A 24,311-nucleotide genomic window follows, 5' to 3' on the forward strand; every position below is an offset into this window, starting at 1 on the left:
TGTGACATGTCAGATGGACATGTCGCACTAGTGTATGGGGCCCTATAGAGTCTATCCCATGTGTGCTGCACTCCCACCACCTCTCCTGTCCTCAGTGAACAGAGGGAGCGAGTTCCAGGTCAGGAGCTGGCAGCAGCGCAGAATGGAGAAATAATGTAAGTGCCTACACACACAGTACACTACACCGTAACGGTAAAGGGGGGGTTGGTAAGGGGCTCTACCTGACAATGATTGTAAGGGCTCTACCTGGCTTAATGTGTACGTCACAAAGAGAGAGTGTTCAACGCTGCCCTGCCGAGCTCTCTCCTACCTCTCCAGCTCCTGCTCAGTCCCGATGATCGCGAGTCCTGAATTTCTCCTCATCCTTTTGCTGCTGCGATTCACGTGAGGCTGGATCCTGGCGCCGCCATGTTACTTCCGGGTTCTCATTCCACTAAGCACCAATGGTCACTCACAGGAGACAGCATCAGTGGGCAGGAAACAATCAACTGAGACCCAGGGGTATAAATCTCCTTCACTAGCACTTATGTTGTCCATAGCCTGCTCGAGGCTCCAGCAGTTTCCCCCTGTTCCAGGTTCCTGCCCAAGGACTCTAGTGAATACTATCTGGCACTCACTGACTTTGCTCCTGTAGCCGCATCCCGGCTTTCCTACAATCCAGACCTGCTCACAGTCTGGAATCAAGTCTGTAGCCGCATTCTGGCTTTACTGCAATCCAGACCTGCTCACAGGGGGTCACTCTGACATGATCGCACGCTGCCGTTCATTGCAGCGCAGCGATCAGGACAGAAGTGCGCATGCGCCGGCGCCGCAGTGCACCAGAGCATGGGCGGGAGGGGGCGGCACGGCGGCGTTAGGCCGCCAATTTGTGGGCGCAGTCTGGTCAACGCAGGCGTGGCCGGACTGTGCGGGCTGCATCGGCTGCGTGATGTCACACGCAGGCACCGCGACCTGGGCAGCAACAAGTAGCTGAAAGCCAACACGCAAAAGCTGAGCTGGCCGGGAGCAACTCTTGAAGTGCAAAAGCATCACCGCTGTGTGATGCTTTTGTACTTCTGCGGGAGAAGGGGGCGGGCCTGACATGCGGGGTGAACTAGCCCTGTGCTGGGCCTCCCCCCGCATGTCAGTGTGCCTGATCGTAGCCCTGCAAAATTAGGCCCACAGTCTTGAATCAACATCCTGGCTTTACTGCAATCCAGACCTGCTCACAATTTGGAATCAAGTCTTATAGCCGTGTCCCGGCTTCCCTGAAATACGGACCTGCTCCACAGTCCAAGTTCAAGTATTTTGGCAGAGTCCTGGCTGCTCCACTCCAGCAAACCAAAGAATCTTGCAGTTCAATCTTTAACTCCATCGCAGCATTCTAACCATCTGCAACTGGCTTTACTGCATGAAGAAGCCATGTCGGGACTGTAAGGTGACGGGATCCCGGCGTCAGTATTGTGACTGGCAAACTCCTGACCGCCGGTCATGTAACTACCTCCCTAGCTTCCTGCCCAAGCTCCCACGCTCCTCCTCTGCAGCAACCTCTAGAATGGATCCACAAATCAAACCCACTCTGACAGTGTATTACATGCTCTACCTGATGTAATGTGTAGAAGGGAGTCTACCTGGCATAATATGTGTAAAGTGCTCTACCTAGTGTAAGGGGCTCTACCTGGCGTAATGTGTGTAAGGGCTCTACCTGGTGCAATGTGTATAATGTGCTCTACCTGGCGTAACTTGTATACTGGGCTCTACCTGGTGTAACATGTATGGGGCTCTACATAAGGTGTATAACATGTGCTGATGCAATGCGTATAAGGTAGTTTACCTGGCATAACATGTGTAAAGTGCTCTACCTGGTGTAATGTGTGTAAGGGGATCTATAAAGACTCTACCTGGCATAATGTGTGTAAAGGGCACTATCTGGTATGTATATAATATGCTCTACCTAGCATAACATGTATAAGGGGCTCTACCTGGTGTAATGTGTATAAGGGGCTCTACCTGGTGTAATGTGTAAAAGGGGCTCTACCTGGCGTAACATGTATAAGAGGGCTCTAACTGGCGTAATGTGTGTAAGGGGCTCTACCTGGCATAATGTGCGTAAGGGGCTCTTTTGTGGTGTAATGTGTATAAGTGGCACTACAGTGTGGTGTGATCTGAATAGTGGATACTACTGTGCGGTGTAATGTAAATTGGTACTATTCTGTGGTCACACCCCTTCCCCATGAAGTCACACCCCCATTACAAATAGGGATGACACCAATTCTCTTTCTGGCACAGGGCACCAAAATGTCCAGTTACGGCTCTGCTCCTGCATACACACCTATGTAATCATCGGGCCAATCAGTCAATATTGGGTGACTGGTGCAATAATTGCATAGGTGTGTAAACACCTATTTACATCAGTAAATGTGTTGCCTTTCTATAGAAAAAGAAAGCATGGATAATAGGTTTTATTCACTGTCAAATTAAAACTAATACATGTCCACTTGAGTAAGTGATGTGCACTGTTTTAAGATTCATTTTTATCTGGTAGTTTTATTGATTTAAGAGTCTCTAACTGTATTATTTTTTAAGGGGGGTCATTTTTTAGACAGCATCTATATACTACAATTGCATATCATTTTATTTCTGATGTGTAAGTACAAGCTTAACTTACTAGTATAATGCTTGCATTAAAGTTGGCAACTTTCTTAGTGGATTTGCTTATACTGTCCGATTGATTTTTCTTACTGGATTTGTTTTTTTTTTAATATAATTTTGTATTTTACATCGTTAACTATCTGGAATTACATACATGCATGGGTGTCCTTTACACTTAAAAGTCAGAAAGAAAGCAGACAAATCTGCAGGGGTTACAATGGGTTTAAATAGGCAGGTTCCAACCAACATATGGTAATGGCAGTAAGCAGCACTAATTACACATCGATCTTACCTTATAAAAAGTTATTACTGAGGCTAAGCACATCACTATTCATAAATACAAACAAAAATGGACTATACTGTATAAGCAGTTTAAACAAGTGTCACCTGTTAAGAGAAGACATTATCCATTATTTTTGTACATCTGACCTGGGTCATGACCATTTTTAGATCTTTCAGAGAACAGTTGTGACAACAGGTTTCCCATACCTCTGTGTGTTAAAATGGATTCCTAGGGGTAGTTATTTAGGTCACTTTCTGGTTTTAGTAATACAGCTTAACAAGAATCTCCCCTTAATCCTCAGCTTCAGTTCTTTTGAATCTATTGCATATTTTCTTGGCAATTATAACTACTAGTTACCAGCCTATCAAAATGACATAACAAGAACAACATATCAGTAAGGTCAGCGCCAGCAGCTGTGCACGCCTGAACGGCGCAACACTTGAATTGCTCCATCTGGGACCATCTAGTGACCGCCGGGCATCGTCTACATACAGTGGGCGGGATGTACTAATGTACATCGCCGCCCTGCGCCACGATGCTGATCGCATATGTACTAACATATGCGATCAGCATTGCAAAGGACAGCTCTTCCGATAAGAGCTGTCCTCCGCGATGCGCAGCGGCAGCCTGACTTCCGGGATTCGGCCCCAGGAGTCAGTCTGCGCATGCGCGGGGTGACGGGGGCGGCCGCAGGGCATGCTGGGAGGGATCCGATCGGATCCCTCACACAGCGCCGCGGAGAGAAGCCCATAGGCTTCTATGGACTATCGCCAGCTAAAGCTGTCGTACCCCGCCGCGGCGCTATCCTGCCGGCCGGGGGTTAGTACATCAGGAAAATGCGGTAAACAGGGAGTTTACCGCATTTTCCGCTTAGTACATCCCGCCCAGTATGTCTTCATGGTGAGCGGTATGGGCTCTCCTGGACCCATTATAGATACCACATTGCTGTACACTTTCATATGATGTGTGCTTTATGATTAAACCACTTTGTGTATGAACATGTCAGGACTCGTGGATCAGTGAATGATGTGACAGATTTAATTAGCTCTAATTGTTCATTATTTAAGGTTTGGGTTCTGGAAGATTGTGATGTGAGTTACGTAGTGCTGTTGCAGAGACTGCTACTGTACATTATAACCTCAGCTGAGAGGTAAATAGCAGGTATGTAAGAACATTACATTACATTTCCTCTCACCGTTGATGCTTACTCGCTAGCAATTATTTTTGTAATATCATTTGCAGCTCAGAAGAGGCTCTCAAAATAAATTGGGATTCCCCAATTGTATGTGATTATTTTGAAATCACACGCGCACACACACACGTTCATATGTATGCATATAAATTATATTACATATATATATGTGTGTGTGTGTGTGTGTAATATATATATATTCTTCAGATTGACGTTTTGTTATACGTCGAATTTACAGCGACAAGAGATTACATCCATAATAGCTGTTAAGGTGTTGAATATGTCATGCTACTGAACAATTATGAAATGAATCAATTTGTTCTGAGTCTGTTAATACATTTTCTCTGACGTCCTAGTGGATGCTGGGAACTCCGTAAGGACCATGGGGAATAGACGGGCTCCGCAGGAGACTGGGCACTCTAAAAAAAGATTAGGTACTATCTGGTGTGCACTGGCTCCTCCCTCTATGCCCCTCCTCCAGACCTCAGTTAGAATCTATGCCCAGCCAGAGCTGGGTGCTCCTAGTGGGCTCTCCTGAGCTTACTAGAAAAGAAAGTATTTATTAGGTTTTTTATTTTCAGTGAGTTTCTGCTGGCAACAGACTCACTGCTACGTGGGACTAAGGGGAGAGAAGCAAACCTACCTGCTTGCACAAGCTGTACCTCCAGCAAGTGATTGTCAGGGTCCCCCTCCTTCAACAGGGAAGGGGTTACTATTCCACAATGTTTGTGGTACCGAAACCGGACGGTTCGGTGAGACCCATTCTAAACTTAAAGTCCTTGAACACTTATATAAAGAAATTCAAGTTCAAAATGGAATCGCTCAGAGCGGTTATTGCAAGAGGGGGATTTTATGGTGTCGCTGGACATCAAAGATGCTTAATTGCATGTCCCCATTTACCCACCTCACCAGGAGTACCTCAGATTTGTGGTACAGGACTGTCATTACCAATTCCAGACGTTGCCGTTTGGCCTGTCCACGGCACCGAGAATATTTACCAAGGTAATGGCCGAAATGATGATACTTGTCACAACTGAGGGCCTGAGCTGACGGGAGGCAGCCTCAGTTGTAGGGGCTGAGATGTACCGGAACCTGGGAGGTTGTATCAGACCCCTGGACATGTAAGTAACATGGATAATAACTGCCCGAAGGCGTGACCACGACAACTTGGATAAAAGTCAATGATGTTTATTATGACAACTCCGCAACACAGCAGCAGTAAAAGAAAACGTAAAAGTCAGCAAAGAATAAATACAGTTCCTGGGTACTACAGGATGGCAGGAGCCACAGGGCACTGGTAGTGTGAGATAGTTCTTATGATCTTCTAGATGGAAAGTCCTTACCAGGCCCGACTGTAGCAATGGAGATAACCCAGGATTGTGCCAGCTGGTGTTCCAGGAAAAGCTGGGTTGCTGAAGATAAAACAGCTGCTGTGGATACTGGCTGGAACCAGACTGTTGTTAGCACGGAGTGGATACTGGCTGGAACCAGTTAAATAATAAATGAACTTGGGAGCGATGAAATATGAACTGAAATGTAGAACTTGAGAGCGGAGAAATAATAATACCGGTGGAGAGTGGTAAAGTGTAGAAAGGACACCGGCCCTTTAAGGGAAGCTGTACTCTGCTGGAAGCTGAGCTGGAAGCAGGTAATGTTGTAGCTGGAAACAGATGAATCCACAATGGATTGGAGAGTCAGGCTACACCGCAGGTGGAATGCTGGTGCGGGTCTCTATGGTGGAAGTCTTGAGACAGGAGCTGGAACCTGGAAGACAATCACAGGAGAGAGACAAACAGGAACTAGGTTTGACAACCAAAGCACTGACGCCTTCCTTGCTCAGGCACAGTGTATTTATACCTGCAGCAAGGAAGGGATTGGCTTGGCAATTATGCAGATTAAAAATACTGACAACAGATTGGAGGAAATGATCAGCTGACAGAATCCAAGATGGCTGCGCCCATGCAGACACTTGGAGGGAAGTTTGGTTTGTAATCCATGTGGTAATGAAAACAGTAATGGCGGCGCCGGCCACTGGAGACAGGAGACGCCAGGCTGACAAGTGCACATCCAACCACGCGGACACAGCGGAGGCCGCGGCTGACGTAATCGCCACTCTGACACTCTGCATGCAGAAGCTCAGGGACGGCGGCGGAGGCCGCGGGAGACGCCATGCCAGATGTAATAAGGCGTTACTGTGACAGCGTCTCAGAGAGACAGGAGAGGATGCAGGAATGTGAACATTAGGATAACAGATGGGATCCGGTCCTGGAGCGCTGAGCCAGCCTTAGGAGGCATCTGATGGGTAAGAAATGGCGTCCAGATACCCGGATCGTGACAGCACCCCCCCCTTTAGGAGTGGCCCCAGGACACTTCTTTGGCTTTTGAGGAAACTTGGAATGGAATCTCCGGACCAAGGCAGGAGCATGGACATCAGAAGCATTGGTCCATGAACGTTCCTCAGGACCATAACCCTTCCAGTCAATAAGATATTGTAGTTGACCGTAACGGTGACGTGAGTCCAGGATCTTGGCCACTTCATACTCAACGCCTCGTTGAGTTTGGACTTTCGGAGTTGGAGGAAGTGAGGAATGAAACCGATTCAAGATCAGCGGTTTCAACAGGGAAACATGGAATGTCCTGGGTATTTTTAAGAAGGGAGGCAACTGGAGTCTGTAAGCAACAGGATTGATGACTTGTTCAATCTTGAAAGGACCGATATAGCGAGGTGCAAACTTCATACTGGGAACTCTTAACCTCAAATTCTTCGTGGATAACCATACCCGATCACCCACCTTGAGAGCAGGAACTGCTCGACGCTTCTTATCCGCAAACTTCTTGTACCTGAACGATGCCTTGAGCAGAGCTGATCGTACGCTCTTCCAGATATTGGCAAACTGATGCAAGGTGATATCCACTGCGGGAACAGAAGTTGCTGGAAGCGGTTGGAACTCAGGGACTTTAGGATGGAATCCAAAGTTAGTGAAGAATGGTGTTGAAGCAGATGAAGAATGATACTGGTTGTTATGACAGAACTCGGCCCAGGGAAGTAATTGAACCCAGTCATCTTGAGAGGAGGACACATAGATGCGGAGGAAGGCCTCCAAGTCCTGATTCACCCTCTCGGTTTGACCATTGGTCTGAGGATGGTAAGCCGTGGAAAACTTTAGCTTGACTTGGAGGACTTGACATAAACTTCGCCAGAATTTGGCTGTGAATTGAACTCCTCGATCTGATATAATTTCTTCAGGAAGACCGTGGAGTCGGAAGATCTCTTGTATGAATACTTGAGCCAACTTGGAAGCTGACGGAAGACCGGTGAGAGGAATGAAGTGTGCCATCTTGGTGAACCGGTCAACTACCACCCAGATGGTATTGAACTTGTTGCACATGGGTAAGTCTGTAATGAAATCCATCGACAAGTGGGTCCATGGTCGACGGGGAACGGATAGTGGAACCAGTTGCCCCGCAGGCGACTGGCGGGATACTTTATGTTGGGCACACTTTGGGCAAGATGCAATAAACTCCAAGACGTCCTTTTTCAGAGTTGGCCACCAATAGGACCTAGAGATAAACTCCAGGGTTTTTTGGATACCTGTATGTCCGGCAAAACGGGAAGCATGGGCCCAATGCATGAGCTTCTTCCTTAGCATCGGCTTCACAAAACTTTTCCCTGATGGGGGCGTAGAGTCCATCCCTACCGTGGAGAATGCCAACGGATTTATAATAGGATGCTTGTCTGAAGACTCTGACTCATTTTCTTGCTCCCATGAGCGGGAAAGGGCATCGGCCTTGCGATTCTGAGAGCCCGGACAGAACTGGAGTTTAAAGTCGAACCTGGAAAAGAAAAGTGCCCATCTGGCCTGACGAGGGTTGAGACATTGTGCGCCCTTCAGGTATAAAAGGTTCTTGTGGTCTGTAAGTATGGTGATTGAATGAGAAGCTCCCTCCAACAGATACCTCCACTCTTCTAGAGCGAGCTTGATGGCTAGCAACTCCTGGTCGCCAATGGCATAGTTGCGCTCAGCTGGGGAGAACTTCCGGGAGAAGAAACTGCAAGGGTGTAAATGGCCATCTTTAGCCCTCTGAGATAACACCGCTCCTACTCCAACGGAGGAGGCATCCACCTCTAAGATGAAAGGAGAGTCGATGTCAGGCTGTTTCAGAACAGGCGCAGAGATGAACCTTTGTTTTAAAAGATGAAATGCTTGCATGGCTTCTTCAGACCACTTGGACGGGTTAGCACCCTTCTTAGTGAAAGCAGTAATAGGCGCCACAATGGTGGAAAAGTCTCGTATAAACTTTCGGTAATAGTTGGCGAACCCTAAGAACCTCTGGACCCCTTTGAGGGTTAAGGGTACCGGCCAATTTTGGATTGCTTGTAGTTTCTCAGGATCCATCTCTAGTCCGGAACCGGACACAATGTACCCTAGAAACGGAATGGACTTGACTTCAAAGACGCATTTTTCTAATTTGCAATAGAGATGATTGACACGGAGACGGGACAGAACCTCTTTAACCCAAAAACGATGTTCCTCTAAATCGTTGGCAAAAATGAGGATATCGTCTAGATAGACCACGACATGACGGTATAGAATGTCTCTGAAGATCTCATTGACAAAATGCTGGAAGACAGCTGGAGCATTGCTCAATCCGAAGGGCATGACGAGGTACTCATAATGTCCGTCACGGGTGTTAAAGGCGGTCTTCCACTCGTCACCCTCACGGATCCGGATGAGATTGTATGCACCTCGCAAGTCCAGCTTTGTAAAGATGGTAGCTCCGCTAACTCTGTCAAAGAGCTCAGTAATCAGGGGTAAAGGATAACGGTTCTTGATGGTAATGTCGTTCAAACCTCTGTAGTCGATGCACGGCCGCAGACCACCATCTTTCTTTTTTACAAAAAAGAAGCCTGCGCCGGCTGGAGAAGAAGAAGGTCGAATGAACCCCTTTGCTAGGTTCTCTTTAATATATTCCTCCATAGAATGCGTCTCAGGCAGAGACAACGGATAAGTTCGGCCTCGAGGTGGAACCTTCCCTGGAACGAGATCAATCGGACAGTCCCATTCTCTATGAGGAGGAAGGATATCAGCAGAAGCTTTACTGAACACATCCGTGAAATCTTGATATGGAGGAGGTGGAACATCAGACGACCTGGGGGAGGAAGAACAGACAGGCAATACTTTAAACAAACATGTCTCAGCACAGGAGGAACCCCATGCCAGGATCTGCGTAGTCGTCCAATCAATTGTAGGATTGTGAAGACGGAGCCATGGAAGGCCCAGGACCACAGGATGTGTGGCTCTTGGAATCACTAAAAAAGAAATAAGTTCGGAATGAAGAACTCCCACTCTCAGACGAACTGGTAGAGTCCTTAAAGAAATAACTGCATCAAAAATTTTGCTGCCATCCACGGCAGTTAAAGAAATGGACAAAGGAAGTCTCTCGGTGGGTAGGGACCACCGTTTAACATAGGCTTCGGTAATAAAGTTCCCAGCTGCTCCGGAATCAAGGAGGGCAATGACGTTCCGATAACGTTGAGCAACTTGAAGCGAGACTGGGAGATTACAATCTTGAGGAGATGGAGAGGAGATCATTACTCCTAGCCGGCCCTCTCCTTGGCGAGCTAGGATTTGGAGTTTCCCGGACGTTTGGGACAGGCATTAATGGTGTGAGACGGAGCTGCACAATAGAGACAGAGAGACTCGGAGAGACGTCTTCGGCGCTCAGCAGGAGTTAAACGGGAACGGCCAAGTTGCATGGGCTCATCTTTAGATGGTGACAGTTGACGAGGAGGAGGAGCAGAAGATTTTGGAGCAGATGATCTTCCACGCTCCGTTGCTCTCTCTCTGAAACGTAAATCAACTTTCGTGCAGAGTGAGATTAGCTCATCTAACTTAGAAGGTAAGTCTCTGGTAGCTAACTCATCTTTAATACGCTCAGATAAGCCATGCCAGAATGCAGCATACAGGGCCTCGTCGTTCCATGCCAGTTCGGATGCCAGGATCTGGAACTGTATCAGATATTGTCCTACAGTACGTGACCCCTGGCGTAAACGGAGAATCTCGGATGAAGCTGAGGTTACCCGGCCTGGCTCGTCGAAGATGCGCCTGAATGTTGACACGAAGGCAGTGTAGGAAGATAGCAGGGTGTCGGACCTCTCCCATAACGGTGATGCCCAATCAAGGGCCGAGCCACTGAGAAGAGAAATAATGTAGGCAATTTTTGTACGGTCACTGGGAAAATTGCCAGGTTGTAGCTCAAACTGAATCTCACACTGGTTGAGAAATCCCTTGCAGAATCTTGGAGATCCGTCAAATTTTGCTGGCGTTGGAAGATGAAGACGTGGAGCAGAAATGGGTAAGGTGGGTGGGGTTATAGCTGGAGTCACTGTGGTTGACGCACCAGACGCGCCTGATCCACGGAGAGTTGTCTGAATCCCATCCAGCCGAGTAGAGAGATCCTGGAGACAGCGGATGATGTGGCCCTGTGCAGCCTCCTGATGTTCTAGTCGGGCTGCCAGTTCTTGCATCGGCCTGGCCGCTTGATCCTGGTCTCTGGCTGGATTCATTAGGTCAGTGCTTACTGTCACAACTGAGGGCCTGAGCTGACGGGAGGCAGCCTCAGTTGTAGGGGCTGAGATGTACCGGAACCTGGGAGGTTGTATCAGACCCCTGGACATGTAAGTAACATGGATAATAACTGCCCGAAGGCGTGACCACGACAACTTGGATAAAAGTCAATGATGTTTATTATGACAACTCCGCAACACAGCAGCAGTAAAAGAAAACGTAAAAGTCAGCAAAGAATAAATACAGTTCCTGGGTACTACAGGATGGCAGGAGCCACAGGGCACTGGTAGTGTGAGATAGTTCTTATAATCTTCTAGATGGAAAGTCCTTACCAGGCCCGACTGTAGCAATGGAGATAACCCAGGATTGTGCCAGCTGGTGTTCCAGGAAAAGCTGGGTTGCTGAAGATAAAACAGCTGCTGTGGATACTGGCTGGAACCAGACTGTTGTTAGCACGGAGTGGATACCGGCTGGAACCAGTTAAATAATAAATGAACTTGGGAGCGATGAAATATGAACTGAAATGTAGAACTTGAGAGCGGAGAAATAATAATACCGGTGGAGAGTGGTAAAGTGTAGAAAGGACACCGTCCCTTTAAGGGAAGCTGTACTCTGCTGGAAGCTGAGCTGGAAGCAGGTAATGTTGTAGCTGGAAACAGATGAATCCACAATGGATTGGAGAGTCAGGCTACACCGCAGGTGGAATGCTGGTGCGGGTCTCTATGGTGGAAGTCTTGAGACAGGAGCTGGAACCTGGAAGACAATCACAGGAGAGAGACAAACAGGAACTAGGTTTGACAACCAAAGCACTGACGCCTTCCTTGCTCAGGCACAGTGTATTTATACCTGCAGCAAGGAAGGGATTGGCTTGGCAATTATGCAGATTAAAAATACTGACAACAGATTGGAGGAAATGATCAGCTGACAGAATCCAAGATGGCTGCGCCCATGCAGACACTTGGAGGGACGTTTGGTTTGTAATCCATGTGGTAATGAAAACAGTAATGGCGGCGCCGGCCACTGGAGACAGGAGACGCCAGGCTGACAAGTGCACATCCAACCACGCGGACACAGCGGAGGCCGCGGCTGACGTAATCGCCACTCTGACACTCTGCATGCAGAAGCTCAGGGACGGCGGCGGAGGCCGCGGGAGACGCCATGCCAGATGTAATAAGGCGTTACTGTGACAGCGTCTCAGAGAGACAGGAGAGGATGCAGGAATGTGAACATTAGGATAACAGATGGGATCCGGTCCTGGAGCGCTGAGCCAGCCTTAGGAGGCATCTGATGGGTAAGAAATGGCGTCCAGATACCCGGATCGTGACAATACTCCTTCGGCAGAAGGGAGTTATAATTATCCCGTACTTGGACGATCTCCTCATAAAGGCGAGGTCCAGGGAGCAGTTGTTGATCAGCGTAACACTCTCTCAGGAAGTGTTACTACAGCACGGCTGGATTCTGAATGTTCCAAAGTCGCAGCTGATTCCTACGACGCGTCTGCTTTTCCTGGGCATGATTCTGGACACAGAACAGAAGAAGGTGTTTCTCCCGGTGGAGAAGGCCCAGGAATTAGCATCTCTGGTCAGGGACCTCCTGAAACCAAAACAGGTATCGGTGCATCACTGCACGCGAGTCCTGGGAAAGATGGTGGCTTCATACGAAGCCATTCCCTTCGGCAGGTTCCATGCAAGGATCTTTCAGTGGGATCTGTTGGACAAGTGGTCCGGATCGCATCTTTAGATGCATCGGCTGATCACCCTGTCTCCAAGGGCCAGGGTGTCTCTTCTGTGGTGGCTGCAGAGTGATCACCTTCTCGAGGGCCGCAGGTTCGGCATACAGGATGCAAGCCTCCGAGGGTGGAAGGCAGTCACTCAGGGAAGAAACTTCCAAGGGCTGTGGTCAAGTCTGGAGACTTCTCTACACATAAATATACTGGAACTAAGGGCCATTTACAACGCCCTGAGTCAAGCAGAGCCCCTGCTTCGAAACCGGACAGTGCTGATTCAGTCAGACAACATCACGGCGGTCGCCCATGTAAACCGCCAGGGCGGCACAAGAAGCAGGATGGCAATGGCGGAAGCCACAAAGATTCTTCGATGGGCGGAGAATCACGTGCAAGCACTGTCAGCAGTGTTCATTCCGGGAGTGGACAACTGGGAAGCAGACTTCCTCAGCAGACACGACCTCCACCCGGGAGAGTGGGGACTTCATCAAGAAGTCTTCCAACTGATTGCAAACCGATGGGAACTGCCACAGGTGGACATGATGGCGTCCCGCCTCAACAAAAAGCTAAAACGTTATTGCGCCAGGTCAAGGGACCCTCAGGCGATAGCTGTGGACGCCCTAGTGACACCGTGGGTGTACCAGTCGGTATATGTGTTTCCTCCTCTTCCTCTCATACCAAAAGTACTGAGAATAGTAAGAAAGAGAGGAATAAGAACAATACTCATTGTTCCGGACTGGCCAAGAAGGACTTGGTACCCGGAACTGCAAGAAATGTGCACAGAGGACCTATGGCCTCTGCCTCTCAGACAGGACTTGCTGCAACAAGGGCCCTGTCTGTTCCAAGACTTACCGCGGCTGCGTTTGACGGCATGGCGGTTGAACGCCGGATCCTAGCGGAAAAAGGCATTCCAGATGAAGTTATTCCTACGCTGGTAAAAGCTAGGAAAGACGTGACAGCAAAACATTATCACCGTATATGGCGGAAGTATGTTGCTTGGTGTGAGGCCAGGAAGGCCCCTACGGAGGAATTCCAGCTGGGTCGATTCCTGCACTTCCTACAGTCAGGGGTAACTATGGGCCTAAAATTGGGGTCCATAAAGGTCCAGATTTCGGCCCTATCCATTTTCTTTCAAAGAGAACTGGCTTCACTGCCTGAGGTTCAGACATTTGTTAAGGGAGTGCTGCATTTTCAGCCCCCTTTTGTGCCACCAGTGGCACCCTGGGATCTTAATGTTGTGTTGGATTTCCTGAAATCCCACTGGTTTGAGCCACTTAAGACCGTGGAACTCAAGTATCTCACGTGGAAAGTGGTCATGCTGTTGGCCTTAGCATCGGCTAGGCGTGTGTCGGAATTGGCAGCTTTGTCATGTAAAAGCCCATATCTGATCTTCCATATGGACAGGGCAGAATTGAGGACTCGTCCCCAATTTCTCCCAAAGGTGGTGTCATCGTTTCATTTGAACCAACCTATTGTGGTGCCTGCGGCTACTAGGGACTTGGAGGACTCCAAGTTGCTGGACGTAGTCAGGGCTTTGAAGATATATGTTTCCAGAACGGCTGGAGTCAGGAAGACTGACTCGCTGTTTATCTTGCATGCACCCAACAAGCTGGGTGCTCCTGCTTCAAAGCAAACTATTGCTCGCTGGATCTGTAGCACGATTCAGCAGGCTCATTCTGCGGCTGGATTGCCGCATCCAAAATCGGTAAAAGCCCATTCCACAAGGAAGGTGGGCTCTTCTTGGGCGGCTGCCCGAGGGGTCTCGGCCTTACAGCTTTGCCGAGCTGCTACTTGGTCGGGTTCAAACACATTTGCAAAGTTCTACAAGTTTGATACCCTGGCTGAGGAGGACCTTGTGTTTGCTCATTCGGTGCTGCAGAGTCATCCACACTCTCCCGCCCGTTTGGGAGCTTTGGTATAATCCCCATGTTCCTTACAGAGTTCACAGCATCCACTAGGACGTCAGAGAAAATAAGAATTTACTCACCGGTAATTCTATTTCTCGTAGTCCGTAGTGGATGCTGGGCACCTGTCCCAAGTGCGGACTCTCTGCAATACGTGTATATAGTTATTGCTTAACTAAGGGTTATTGTTATGAGCCATCCGTTTAGTGAGGCTTAGTTGTTGTTCATACTGTTAACTGGGTAAGGTTATCACAAGTTGTACGGTGTGATTGGTGTGGCTGGTATGAGTCTTACCCTGGATTCAAAATTTCCTTTCCTTGTAATGTCAGCTCTTCCGGGCACAGTTTCCCTAACTGAGGTCTGGAGGAGGGGCATAGAGGGAGGAGCCAGTGCACACCAGATAGTACCTAATCTTTTTTTAGAGTGCCCAGTCTCCTGCGGAGCCCGTCTATTCCCCATGGTCCTTACGGAGTTCCCAGCATCCACTACGGACTACGAGAAATAGAATTACCGGTGAGTAAATTCTTATTTTTAAACTACTTTGTTTTATTAATTATTCATACAGTGATTGGTGGTATTTAATAATACCCCCCGTATGTAGAGCGCCCTCTGATCTTGTATCTACCATTTATTGGACTTTAGCTAACAGAAAGTCCTTCAAGAGGTGCTGCTAGTATCATTCTTTAGCGCAATTTGGGAATCTCTTTGTGTGTGTGTGTGTGTATATATATATATATATATATATATATATATATATATACACACACACATACACACACACACACACACACACACAATACATTAGGACAGGTATAGAAAAAATGCTGCATAGTAAGAATGCTTTCAAAAATAGGTGTTTATCGTTTATTTTTATCAATTAACAAAATGCAAAGTGAATGAACAGTAGAGAAATCTAAATCACATCAATATTTGATGTGACCATCCTTTGCCTACAAAACAGCATCAATTCTTCTAGGTACACTTGCACAAAGTCAGTAATTTTGTAGCATTATAGTCAGGTGTGTGATTAACCAATAATACCAAACAGGTGATAATCAGGGCTAACTCTAGAGAATTTTGCTCCCAGTGTGAACAGTAATTTTTTTCCCCCACCCCCCGTTAGACATTCTTAAATGCTCCCCCACCCCGTAAACATAAAAAAAAAACTAAAATTATTGGGGGGGGGGGGGGGGGGGGGGGTCGCGTATGGCCTTGCAGGAAAAGACTACCTTACACCCCAGTTTTCAGCCCTGCCTCAACAGTCCTCGGCCACCAAAGGAAAGAAAAAGTTCCACCATATTAAGCCCCACACAGTAATGTTCCTCGCACCCTATTATGCCACACACCATATTGCCCGTAATACATTATGCCCCACAGTAAGGCTTCTAATTACTTTTAAATTAATTGCTTGTTGCCAGGGGTTTCATGCTCTGGGTTCCATGCTTGTTGCCAGGTATTTTATGATCTGGGTGTCATGCTCATTGCCAGGGGTTTCACGCTCTGGGTTCCGTGCTCATTTCTAGGGGTTTTATGCTCTGGGTGTCATGCTCGTTTCCAGGGGTGTGTACTGCAAATTGTTGTAATGCTTGTTGGCAACAGTGGCTCCCTGATATTACCTGCTCCCCCTTCTCCCACCCATAGTACCCGCAAAATGACACATTTGCATCATGACGTCAAGACGAAACCACGTCATTTCGTGAAACTCCGTCCAGCGAGTGGAGTACTATGAGTGGGAGGACGGAAATCAGGTTATAGCAGCCAGCAGGTGGCACCCAGTGCATTTGCACAGCTTACCCGCCGGCAGAAACAACATTGGTGATAATGATCATCATTTTCATATGTAAGTTGAAACACAGTCATTGACTGAAACAGAAACAACTGTGTAGGAGGCTTAAAACTAGGTGAGAAACAGTGAAACTCTGTTACAAAGGATGTGGAAAACAGTTTCATGTCACAGGACATACACCATGGCAAGACTGAGCACAGCAAAAAGACACAAGGTACATATATACTGCATCAGATAGGTCTCTCCCAGGCAAAGATTTCAAAGCAGATTGGGATTTCAAGATGTGCTGTTTAAGCTCTTTTGAAGAAGCACAAAGAATGAGCAACGTTGAGAATCATAGATGCAGTGGTCGGCCAAGTAATCTTTGTGCATCAGATGAAAGACACATCATGATTACTTCACCTCGAAACTGGAAGATGTCCAGCAGTGCTATCAGCTCAGAAGTGGTAGGAAACCAGTGAGACCCAGGTACACCCGTCTACTGTTAGGAGCAGTCCGGTCAGAAATGGTCTTCATGGAAGAAATTCGTCCAAAAAGTCATATTTTCCACATAGAAACAAGGCCAAGCAACTCAACTATGCATGAAAACATAGAAACTGGGGTGCAGAAAATGGCAGCAGGTGCTCTGGACCGATGAGTAAAAATGTTAAATATTTGGCTGTAACAGAAGGCAGTTTGTTCGCAAAAGGGCTGGAGAGCAGTACAATGATGAGTGTCTGCATGCAACAATGAAGTATGGTGGAGGTTCCTTGCCAGTCTGGGGCTGCATTTCAGCAAATGGAGTTAGGGGTTTGTTCAGGAATAATGGTGTCCTCAATGCTGAGAAATACAGGGAGATACTTATCCATCATGCAATACCATAAGGGAGGCGTCTGATTGGCTCCAAATTTATTCTGTAGCAAGACAACAACCCCAAACTACATGCAGCGTAAAGAACAAGGAATCCTGGAAGTGATGATACGGGCCCCAGAGCCCTGATCTCAACATCATCAAGCCCGTCTAAGATTACATGAAGACACAGAAGGATATGAGCAAGCCTACATCCACAGAAGATTTGTTGTTAGTTCACCAAAATTCTTGGAACAATCTCCCTACAGAGTTCCTTCAAAATCTGTGTGCAAGTGTACCTAGAAGAATTTATGTTGTTTTGAAGGCAAAGGGCGGTGGTCACACCAAATATTGATTTGATTTAGATTTCTGTTCTTTTCATTAACTTTGAATTTGTGAATTGATTAAAATAAACTATTAACACTTTTATTTTTGAAAGCATTCTTACTTTGCAGCATTTTTTCAATACATGCCTAAAACTTTTGCACAGTACTGTATATACATACACACGTAAACACACACACTCACATTGATAAATTTAAAAAAAAAAATTCTCAGTGGACCCATCTTATTAGGACTTATTGTCCTTACTGGTTATCTGGATATATAGGATGATCCGTAAGTGTGGAAACACCCTTATAAAAAGTAAATGAGTAAGGAAATATTAATCCAGTGTCTACACATATGATATGGGAGTGGGGGAAAAACTATTTAGGATATGTCACCAGTATGGCCTATATCATATGTGTAGACACTGGATTAATATTTCCTTACTCATTTACTTTTTATAAGGGTGTTTCTAAATTTATGGACCACCCTGTATATGCAGCTACTGTACAACATAAATCCTAGAAAACATTATGTAAGAATTACAATCCTTTATTTTTAAAGAACAAAAATGCTAATTGTATGAATCTGAAGACAATTTATAAAAGTGGGAAATCACAGTAAGCAAAAAAAACAAAAAAAACAGCTTTCCTACAACATAATATAATATTTCTTTATTCCTTTGAAAAACAGTGGGGATTAGGAAGATGTTAAACAAGCTGAATTACATAAACTGTTAACTGTGTACTGTGTGTCATAAAGGAAGCAGGGTGACGAATATGCATCTTTAGCAGCAATGCCAAATTCCATTCCTCGAGAGCAAGAAAGTATAATTTTATATTGCAACATACCAAAAATAATAAAACCACAATATATATATATATATATATATATATATATATATATATACCTTAAAGAAAAATGTAACCAGCTTTATTTTTGAAAATCAGAGCAATAAAATGATTTATAAATTCTAACATAATTTGCAAACCATTGTTATGTTTTTTTCTAATGCCTCTAAATATAACATAAGTTGTTGGAATGTATCCAGGAGTACTCTACAATATATTACACTTATTTTTATACATGATTTATACATTTTAGAAATAGTTCACTTTTAGTGGTGCAGAGTTACTAAATCACTTGGGGCTCAAATTACCCATAAATTCTTCACAGTAAAGGTGGGTACACACTGTATTGAACGGCCGATATATCGCGGGTCGGTCGGCCAGTGTGTACGGGCGATATATCTGTCTGTTCACAGACATATCGCGTCGGCCCCGTAGCACAGCCGATGGCCAATATATCTACCGATATATTGGCGCATGACTGTGTGTGTACGGACGACCAGCCAGCCGCCGGTACACATGCTGCGGCGGCCGGCGGTGATTGACAACTGAACTGGGCGGGTACACAGCACACTGGCCGATCCGTCCATAGATATATCTGCAGATCAATTGATCTGCAGATATATCTATCAGTGTGTACCCACCTTAAGAGCGGTTTACGTTACAGCCAGACACACAGATTTTTGTTTGCAGCTACATAGAGCTGCGTACAAAAATATGCAAGTTTAGGGTGAGATTTGGCCGTGACGGGGAGTGAATGTAAACTCTCCTCCTTCGCAGGTAATTGGATTGACCCCTTTGACTCCATTTACTGTACAGTAGGTAGAGACCCCTGCTCTGCTTTTTTTAGCATAAAAGCAAATTATCATAAAATAAATGAAGATTGTAACTGATAATTTGATGTGCAATTATGTTTTTCAGGCTGCTAAAGCATTATAAATATGGACAACATTACCAACAACGACACATGTGATCTGTATTTCCACCACAAAACAGCAAGAATTCTGCTGCCGATATTTTACAGCATGATTTTCTTATTTGGACTGCTTGGAAACCTGTTGGCTTTGTACGTCATCCACAAAAACAGACGGAAACTAAACTCCACAACACTCTACTCCAGAAACCTGGTCATCTCAGATATTTGTTTTGCTATTGTGTCACCTACCAGAATTGTGTATTATGCTATGGGTTTTAATTGGATCTTAGGAGAAGCGCTTTGCCGAATTACATCCCTTTTCCTTTACATCAACACTTATGCAGGTGTAAACTTTATGACTTGCTTAAGCGTCGACCGTTTCTTTGCTGTTGTGCACCCACAAAACAAAGTTAGGAGAGTGAAGTTTGCCAAGATCATCTGCATTATTGTTTGGGTGCTAGTTTTCTTCCAGACATTTCCACTACTTTTACAGGAAATGTCACAGAAGGAGCCAGATGGTAAAATAACCTGCATGGAGTACCCAAACTTTGAAAAAATCCCACATTTGCCATTCTTGCTTCTTGGAGCTTGTTTTATAGGATTCTTTATTCCTCTAGTAATAATACTGTATTGCTATTCTCAAATAAGCATAACACTTTGCCAGACTACAAAATCAAATCCATTATCAGAAAAATCTGGAACCAACAAAAAGGCTACTAACACAATCATTTTAGTTATCGTGGCGTTTTTCATTTGTTACACTCCTTATCACATTGCCCTTACTCAACATATGGTTAAAAAGTTACTTTACACCCCAGGATGCAATGAGCTGAAACAATTTCAAATCGTTCTTCATATTAGCGTGTGTCTAATGAACCTGAACTGCTGCCTAGATCCGCTCATATATTTTTGTGCATGCAAAGGATACAAGAGACAAATCATGAAAATATTAAGACGGCAGGCTAGCATAAGCTCTTCCAGTGCCACAAGGCCTCAAGCTGATGAAAGCTCACATGACTGCACAGAAAGCCAAATAGGGCAAAACATGCAACTAAACCAGGAACTCGGGACAAAAAAAGAAACAAATAAAATAAGACAAAACAGCATGTTATGAATGTTACGTAAGAAACGGTAACCTTGGAAGAGGTTAAGGTTTTACATGCTACATAATGATGGATGAATATAGGTTATAACAGTGCTGAAGCTTACATATTACAATCATTATAAAATGGCTCTGTAATTCATTCTACAAAGGTGTATCTAAAAAGAGTGTGCTTATGGAGGAGTTGCATATTAGTTTATGGTTGTTCAACTGATGCCTAGTGCAAAAGGAGTAACACAGGGTTGTCTATTCTTTTGTAATGTCCAGGCAACTAACTCATTTTGTGGAGATCTCCAGAGACAATAAAACCGTCTCCCTTAACCCATCCAGTTTACAAGTGCTGTGGGCCATCCCGGACTATAGTAACACAACAGTGAACTGAGACATTACGACCCCATACCCTGATGCAAATTGCATCTTAACAATCCCCACAGTTGCCCAATAATCTCCAAGAGGTGTGCAATTAAAAGCAGGAAAGTATGGATACATGTGAACCTTTCACCTACAATCAGTGGAGGCATCCATACTATAGTCTGAACCAGTTTACGACATATAAACTTGCTAGTAAACAGTGACAGTGAGGCATTGCTGAATTGATCGACTATATTCTCATGGGTAGTAGATCAGACTAAAGATACCCATATTGTCTATGTAACAGGCTCATATTAACCACATCACGGTAAATCGTTAAATTACTAGGTGAGCAAAATGAAAAGTAATTCACATTTTATATAAAAATATGTAATATATGTAATGTGTAAAGGTTTGCATACTTTGACAGAATCCAAGATGCTTCACACTGTTTTTACATTTGACACTGAATACAAGCTGTTTGACAAACTACCAGCAGTGTACTTCAACAGAACACTGGGCTGTACAGGAAATATATCCCCCAGTTTTATCACAACTATATTTTGATATAGAAAGATTCTGGATTTGTGTATGTATAGTTTATTTTTGAATATTAATATAACAGCTCTTTTATTTAAGGCAATTTGCATGTCAGATACAGAGGTCTTCAAAAGTAATATCACAAGTATTGATCTCACTTTCAATAACCACTTATCAAGTAGGACCCACTCATAGACAATTGGGTTGTCTCTCCTTTAAAACACAGATTACCTGAAACTGGAGGAATCAGAACAAAGAACAGAGTAAGGATTTGCTTGGTTTTCCTTCAGGAAGTGTTGCTTTAGAGTTAGTTGGCTTCATGATAACAGAGGAAGCTCCAGGGTTGGAAGACCTACTCATATACTGTACAAGGGGTTGCGCAAAAATTAACTGCCCAAACAGGAATATCACTCTATAAACACTATAACAATTTAAATAGTTTTCTGCAAGTATCCTGATTGTACTGACATAGTAGATAGCAAACAAAACTTGGTAAATGTAAAAAATCTATATATATAAATATCAAAAAATGTAAAGAAAAAATGCATAAATATTATGCAAGGTACCATGCAATACTGTAAATATTATATATGCACCTATATAATGTACTGTACTGTTTAAGTCACAAATACCAAAATATAGTAATTAGTGACTATTTATACAAATGCTGTGCATTGTTTTTTTAGATCACATATAGAGCTTATTCACACTGCAAATGCCAGATCCCACCTGGGAATTGGAAACGGGTCCTTCCCGGGTGGGATCCGGCATTGGACGCTACAGCTGGCTTCCCTGATCCGGCAATATGCCGGGCGGGTTGCCATTGCAGCGGGGGGGCGTAGACGGCGCTGGGAGATGAGCTCATCTCCGCACCGCCTCTCCCTATCTAGTGATCGGGTCCCTGGGCCCCAACAACCCGGGTACCCGTTTACGCTGCAACTGACCCGGTATTCAACCCGGCAATAACACTGCTGTATTCCCGGGTTGAGTTAATGGGTCAGGCGACCCAGGAATTCAACCACGGCGCTTTCACACCGCACGCTGACCCGGGTCGATACCGGGTTATTTGTGCGGTGTGAAAGGGGTTTAATTAATCTGCATATTTTATCTGCCAATTAGGCCTGAAGAGTGGGGAAAAAAGGAAAAAGAAAACAGATGAATGGTTTCTTATGGGTGCATTATCACCACAGCAGTCTACAGTATTAACACCATGGGGTATATCTAGCTATTTTCTAGAATGTGCTAGATAAATGTTATATAGAACCTAATTGGTTGCTATGGCCAACATTTCTAATTCTAAAAACCCACACTTTAGTTAATATACCCCCATGTCTGACATTTTAGGTAATTGAAAAGCCTTTTTCTCATGTAATAATATACAGTACACTATATAAGACAATGGCCATCTTGAACAGGGCATTTTATTTCTTTTGAAACCAATGACTACATAGTTTTGTCTTTAACATTAATTTACGTTACCATGGCTAATATTTTTATTGTTTAGTTAAATGGCACCGTACAGGGAAAATGCAGTAGAACAAACAAATCAAATTGCATGTGCAAAAAGACTGTACAAGGTAAAAACACCATTGAGATCTCTCACAGTTGAATGACAGAAAGTAACAGTAGTCAGTGACCCAGTGCCCTAGGATGGCAGACAGGATCAGGTAGGTAGGATCCCACATAGCCATTCACGTCCACTTGTCCATGTAGAAATCCATACAGTAGGTCACCTCTAATTAAAAAAAAAAAAATTATACTCACCTATTTCCAGTGTAGATCGGTCCTCTTCAGCCAATGTAGGCATCCACAGGGTTAAAAACAACAAACCGCAAAAAATCCAGTCCAGAACGGACATGTATACATATACACTTGTACTATGCGACTACCGGGCCTCTGTGTGACTAATGTCACTAGAGGGACCCGGCAGCCAGTCAGGAGCCGCTGCCATAGCAACTGCTTCCTGATTGGCTTTGGTCTCCCCAGGCTCAGCCTATCGCTGTTTGCCCATAGAAATGAAGGAGACACTCGGTTAGAGGGGAAAACCACAAGGTCAATTGGGGATGACCATTGTGGTCTTCTCAATTAAGCGGTTCCCACCACGGGAATGATTGGAGCCACGCGTCTCCATTCAATCCAATAGGCAAACAGTGATAGGATGAGCCCGGGGAGAGAAAAGCCAATCAGGAAGCAGTTAAGAGCCCATGGCTGGTTATGTTTAGGAGGGGGGACCCCAGGCACCATCCTTTTCCAGCAGTGTTTGTGTAATGTCGGCAGTGACTGAGAATATTAATTTTTGGTGAATTCCTGTGTTCTATGAGGTGTATCTGAAAATACAACCATGTTTGTCTGTTTGTCTAATTGTTCGTACATGTGTGGCCAGCCATGTGTCTCAATATGAATTGGTAAAACTCTGCCATGATCTGTGTTTACTAAATTACAGAAATGCATTTTCGTCCAAAAACGCAATCTCGAATGGAATTGGGAGCTTAGTAGATTTCCCTATAAGAGAGGTGAACAGCATGGAAAATGTCTTTGATGAGGGAGTGCGAGGCAGTGACAATTGCAGAAGGGGACCGTACAAACAAGTGTAGTGTAAAGTATCTGGAATTTCAATTTCATACAATGTTGATAAGCGCTGCAAATCAACCTTATTGAATGAAAATGTAAACTCATACATGCCTGAATTCACTTTTAAAGCAGCAATTTTTGCAATATTGTTTTTTTTTTCATGTTACATTTTAAAGTAGAATAGGGGCTATTAAATGTGCAGCATAAATTAGTTTGGAAGGCCTGAAAACATATTGGGGTCAATACAATTAGATGCAAGTCTGCAAATGTGAGTTTGTTACATGAATGCACGCACCCAAGAATTCTTTAATTTAATTAGAAATGCCTATTTGTGGTACTTGCGGAGGTGGTTTGCAAATTGACTAGAAAATGAGATATGAGGGAAGTGAATGAAGAAGTGGGGAGACCTTCGTTGACCCCCAAAAAGGGACAACTTCGTTAGCAGAATCATACAGAAGTGTTAGTGGACAAAAGGAAAGTAGTGGACACTCTTAAAAGGTGTCAAATAGATGTAAAAATATGATATTAAGCAAACAAATTTTGTTTAATTACAGAGGAATTAAGGGAAAAGAAAAAAATTGAAAAAAAAGGTGCTTTTTAGGCAGTTTAAGGTGACTTTACATTTTAATTGAAATAAACACTCATTAAATCTGGGGTGCACAATAAAATGAAAATGTTGATTTGGGGGTATTTTGAGGCCATTTATTTTTTTAAATGGGGTGTGGAGGGATTATTATTGA

At 44.8% G+C, this 24,311-nt stretch overlaps 2 protein-coding genes across 6 annotated transcripts in view; one reads left to right on the forward strand and one right to left on the reverse strand.

Moving 5' to 3' along the window:
- GPR183 (G protein-coupled receptor 183) overlaps positions 1 to 21,627 on the forward strand; it is an 87,235-nt gene extending 65,608 nt beyond the window's left edge. The window contains exons 1-2 of one of the 2 annotated variants that reach the window (XM_063953252.1): positions 3,988 to 4,075; positions 19,013 to 21,627. In XM_063953252.1, the coding sequence (XP_063809322.1) occupies positions 19,033 to 20,121 (1,089 nt within the window). In that variant the 5' untranslated portion in view covers positions 3,988 to 4,075; positions 19,013 to 19,032 and the 3' untranslated portion in view covers positions 20,122 to 21,627. Of the gene's footprint in view, positions 1 to 3,987; positions 4,076 to 19,012 lie in introns of those variants that run through there. The other variant, XM_063953253.1, reaches the window with a different exon arrangement.
- UBAC2 (UBA domain containing 2) overlaps positions 1 to 24,311 on the reverse strand; it is a 419,334-nt gene that overhangs the window by 193,417 nt on the left and 201,606 nt on the right. The gene's annotated exons all lie outside the window — the stretch shown is intronic.

The sequence above is a fragment of the Pseudophryne corroboree genome, chromosome 2 (genome assembly GCF_028390025.1).
Source record: "Pseudophryne corroboree isolate aPseCor3 chromosome 2, aPseCor3.hap2, whole genome shotgun sequence".
NCBI lineage: Eukaryota > Metazoa > Chordata > Amphibia > Anura > Myobatrachidae > Pseudophryne > Pseudophryne corroboree.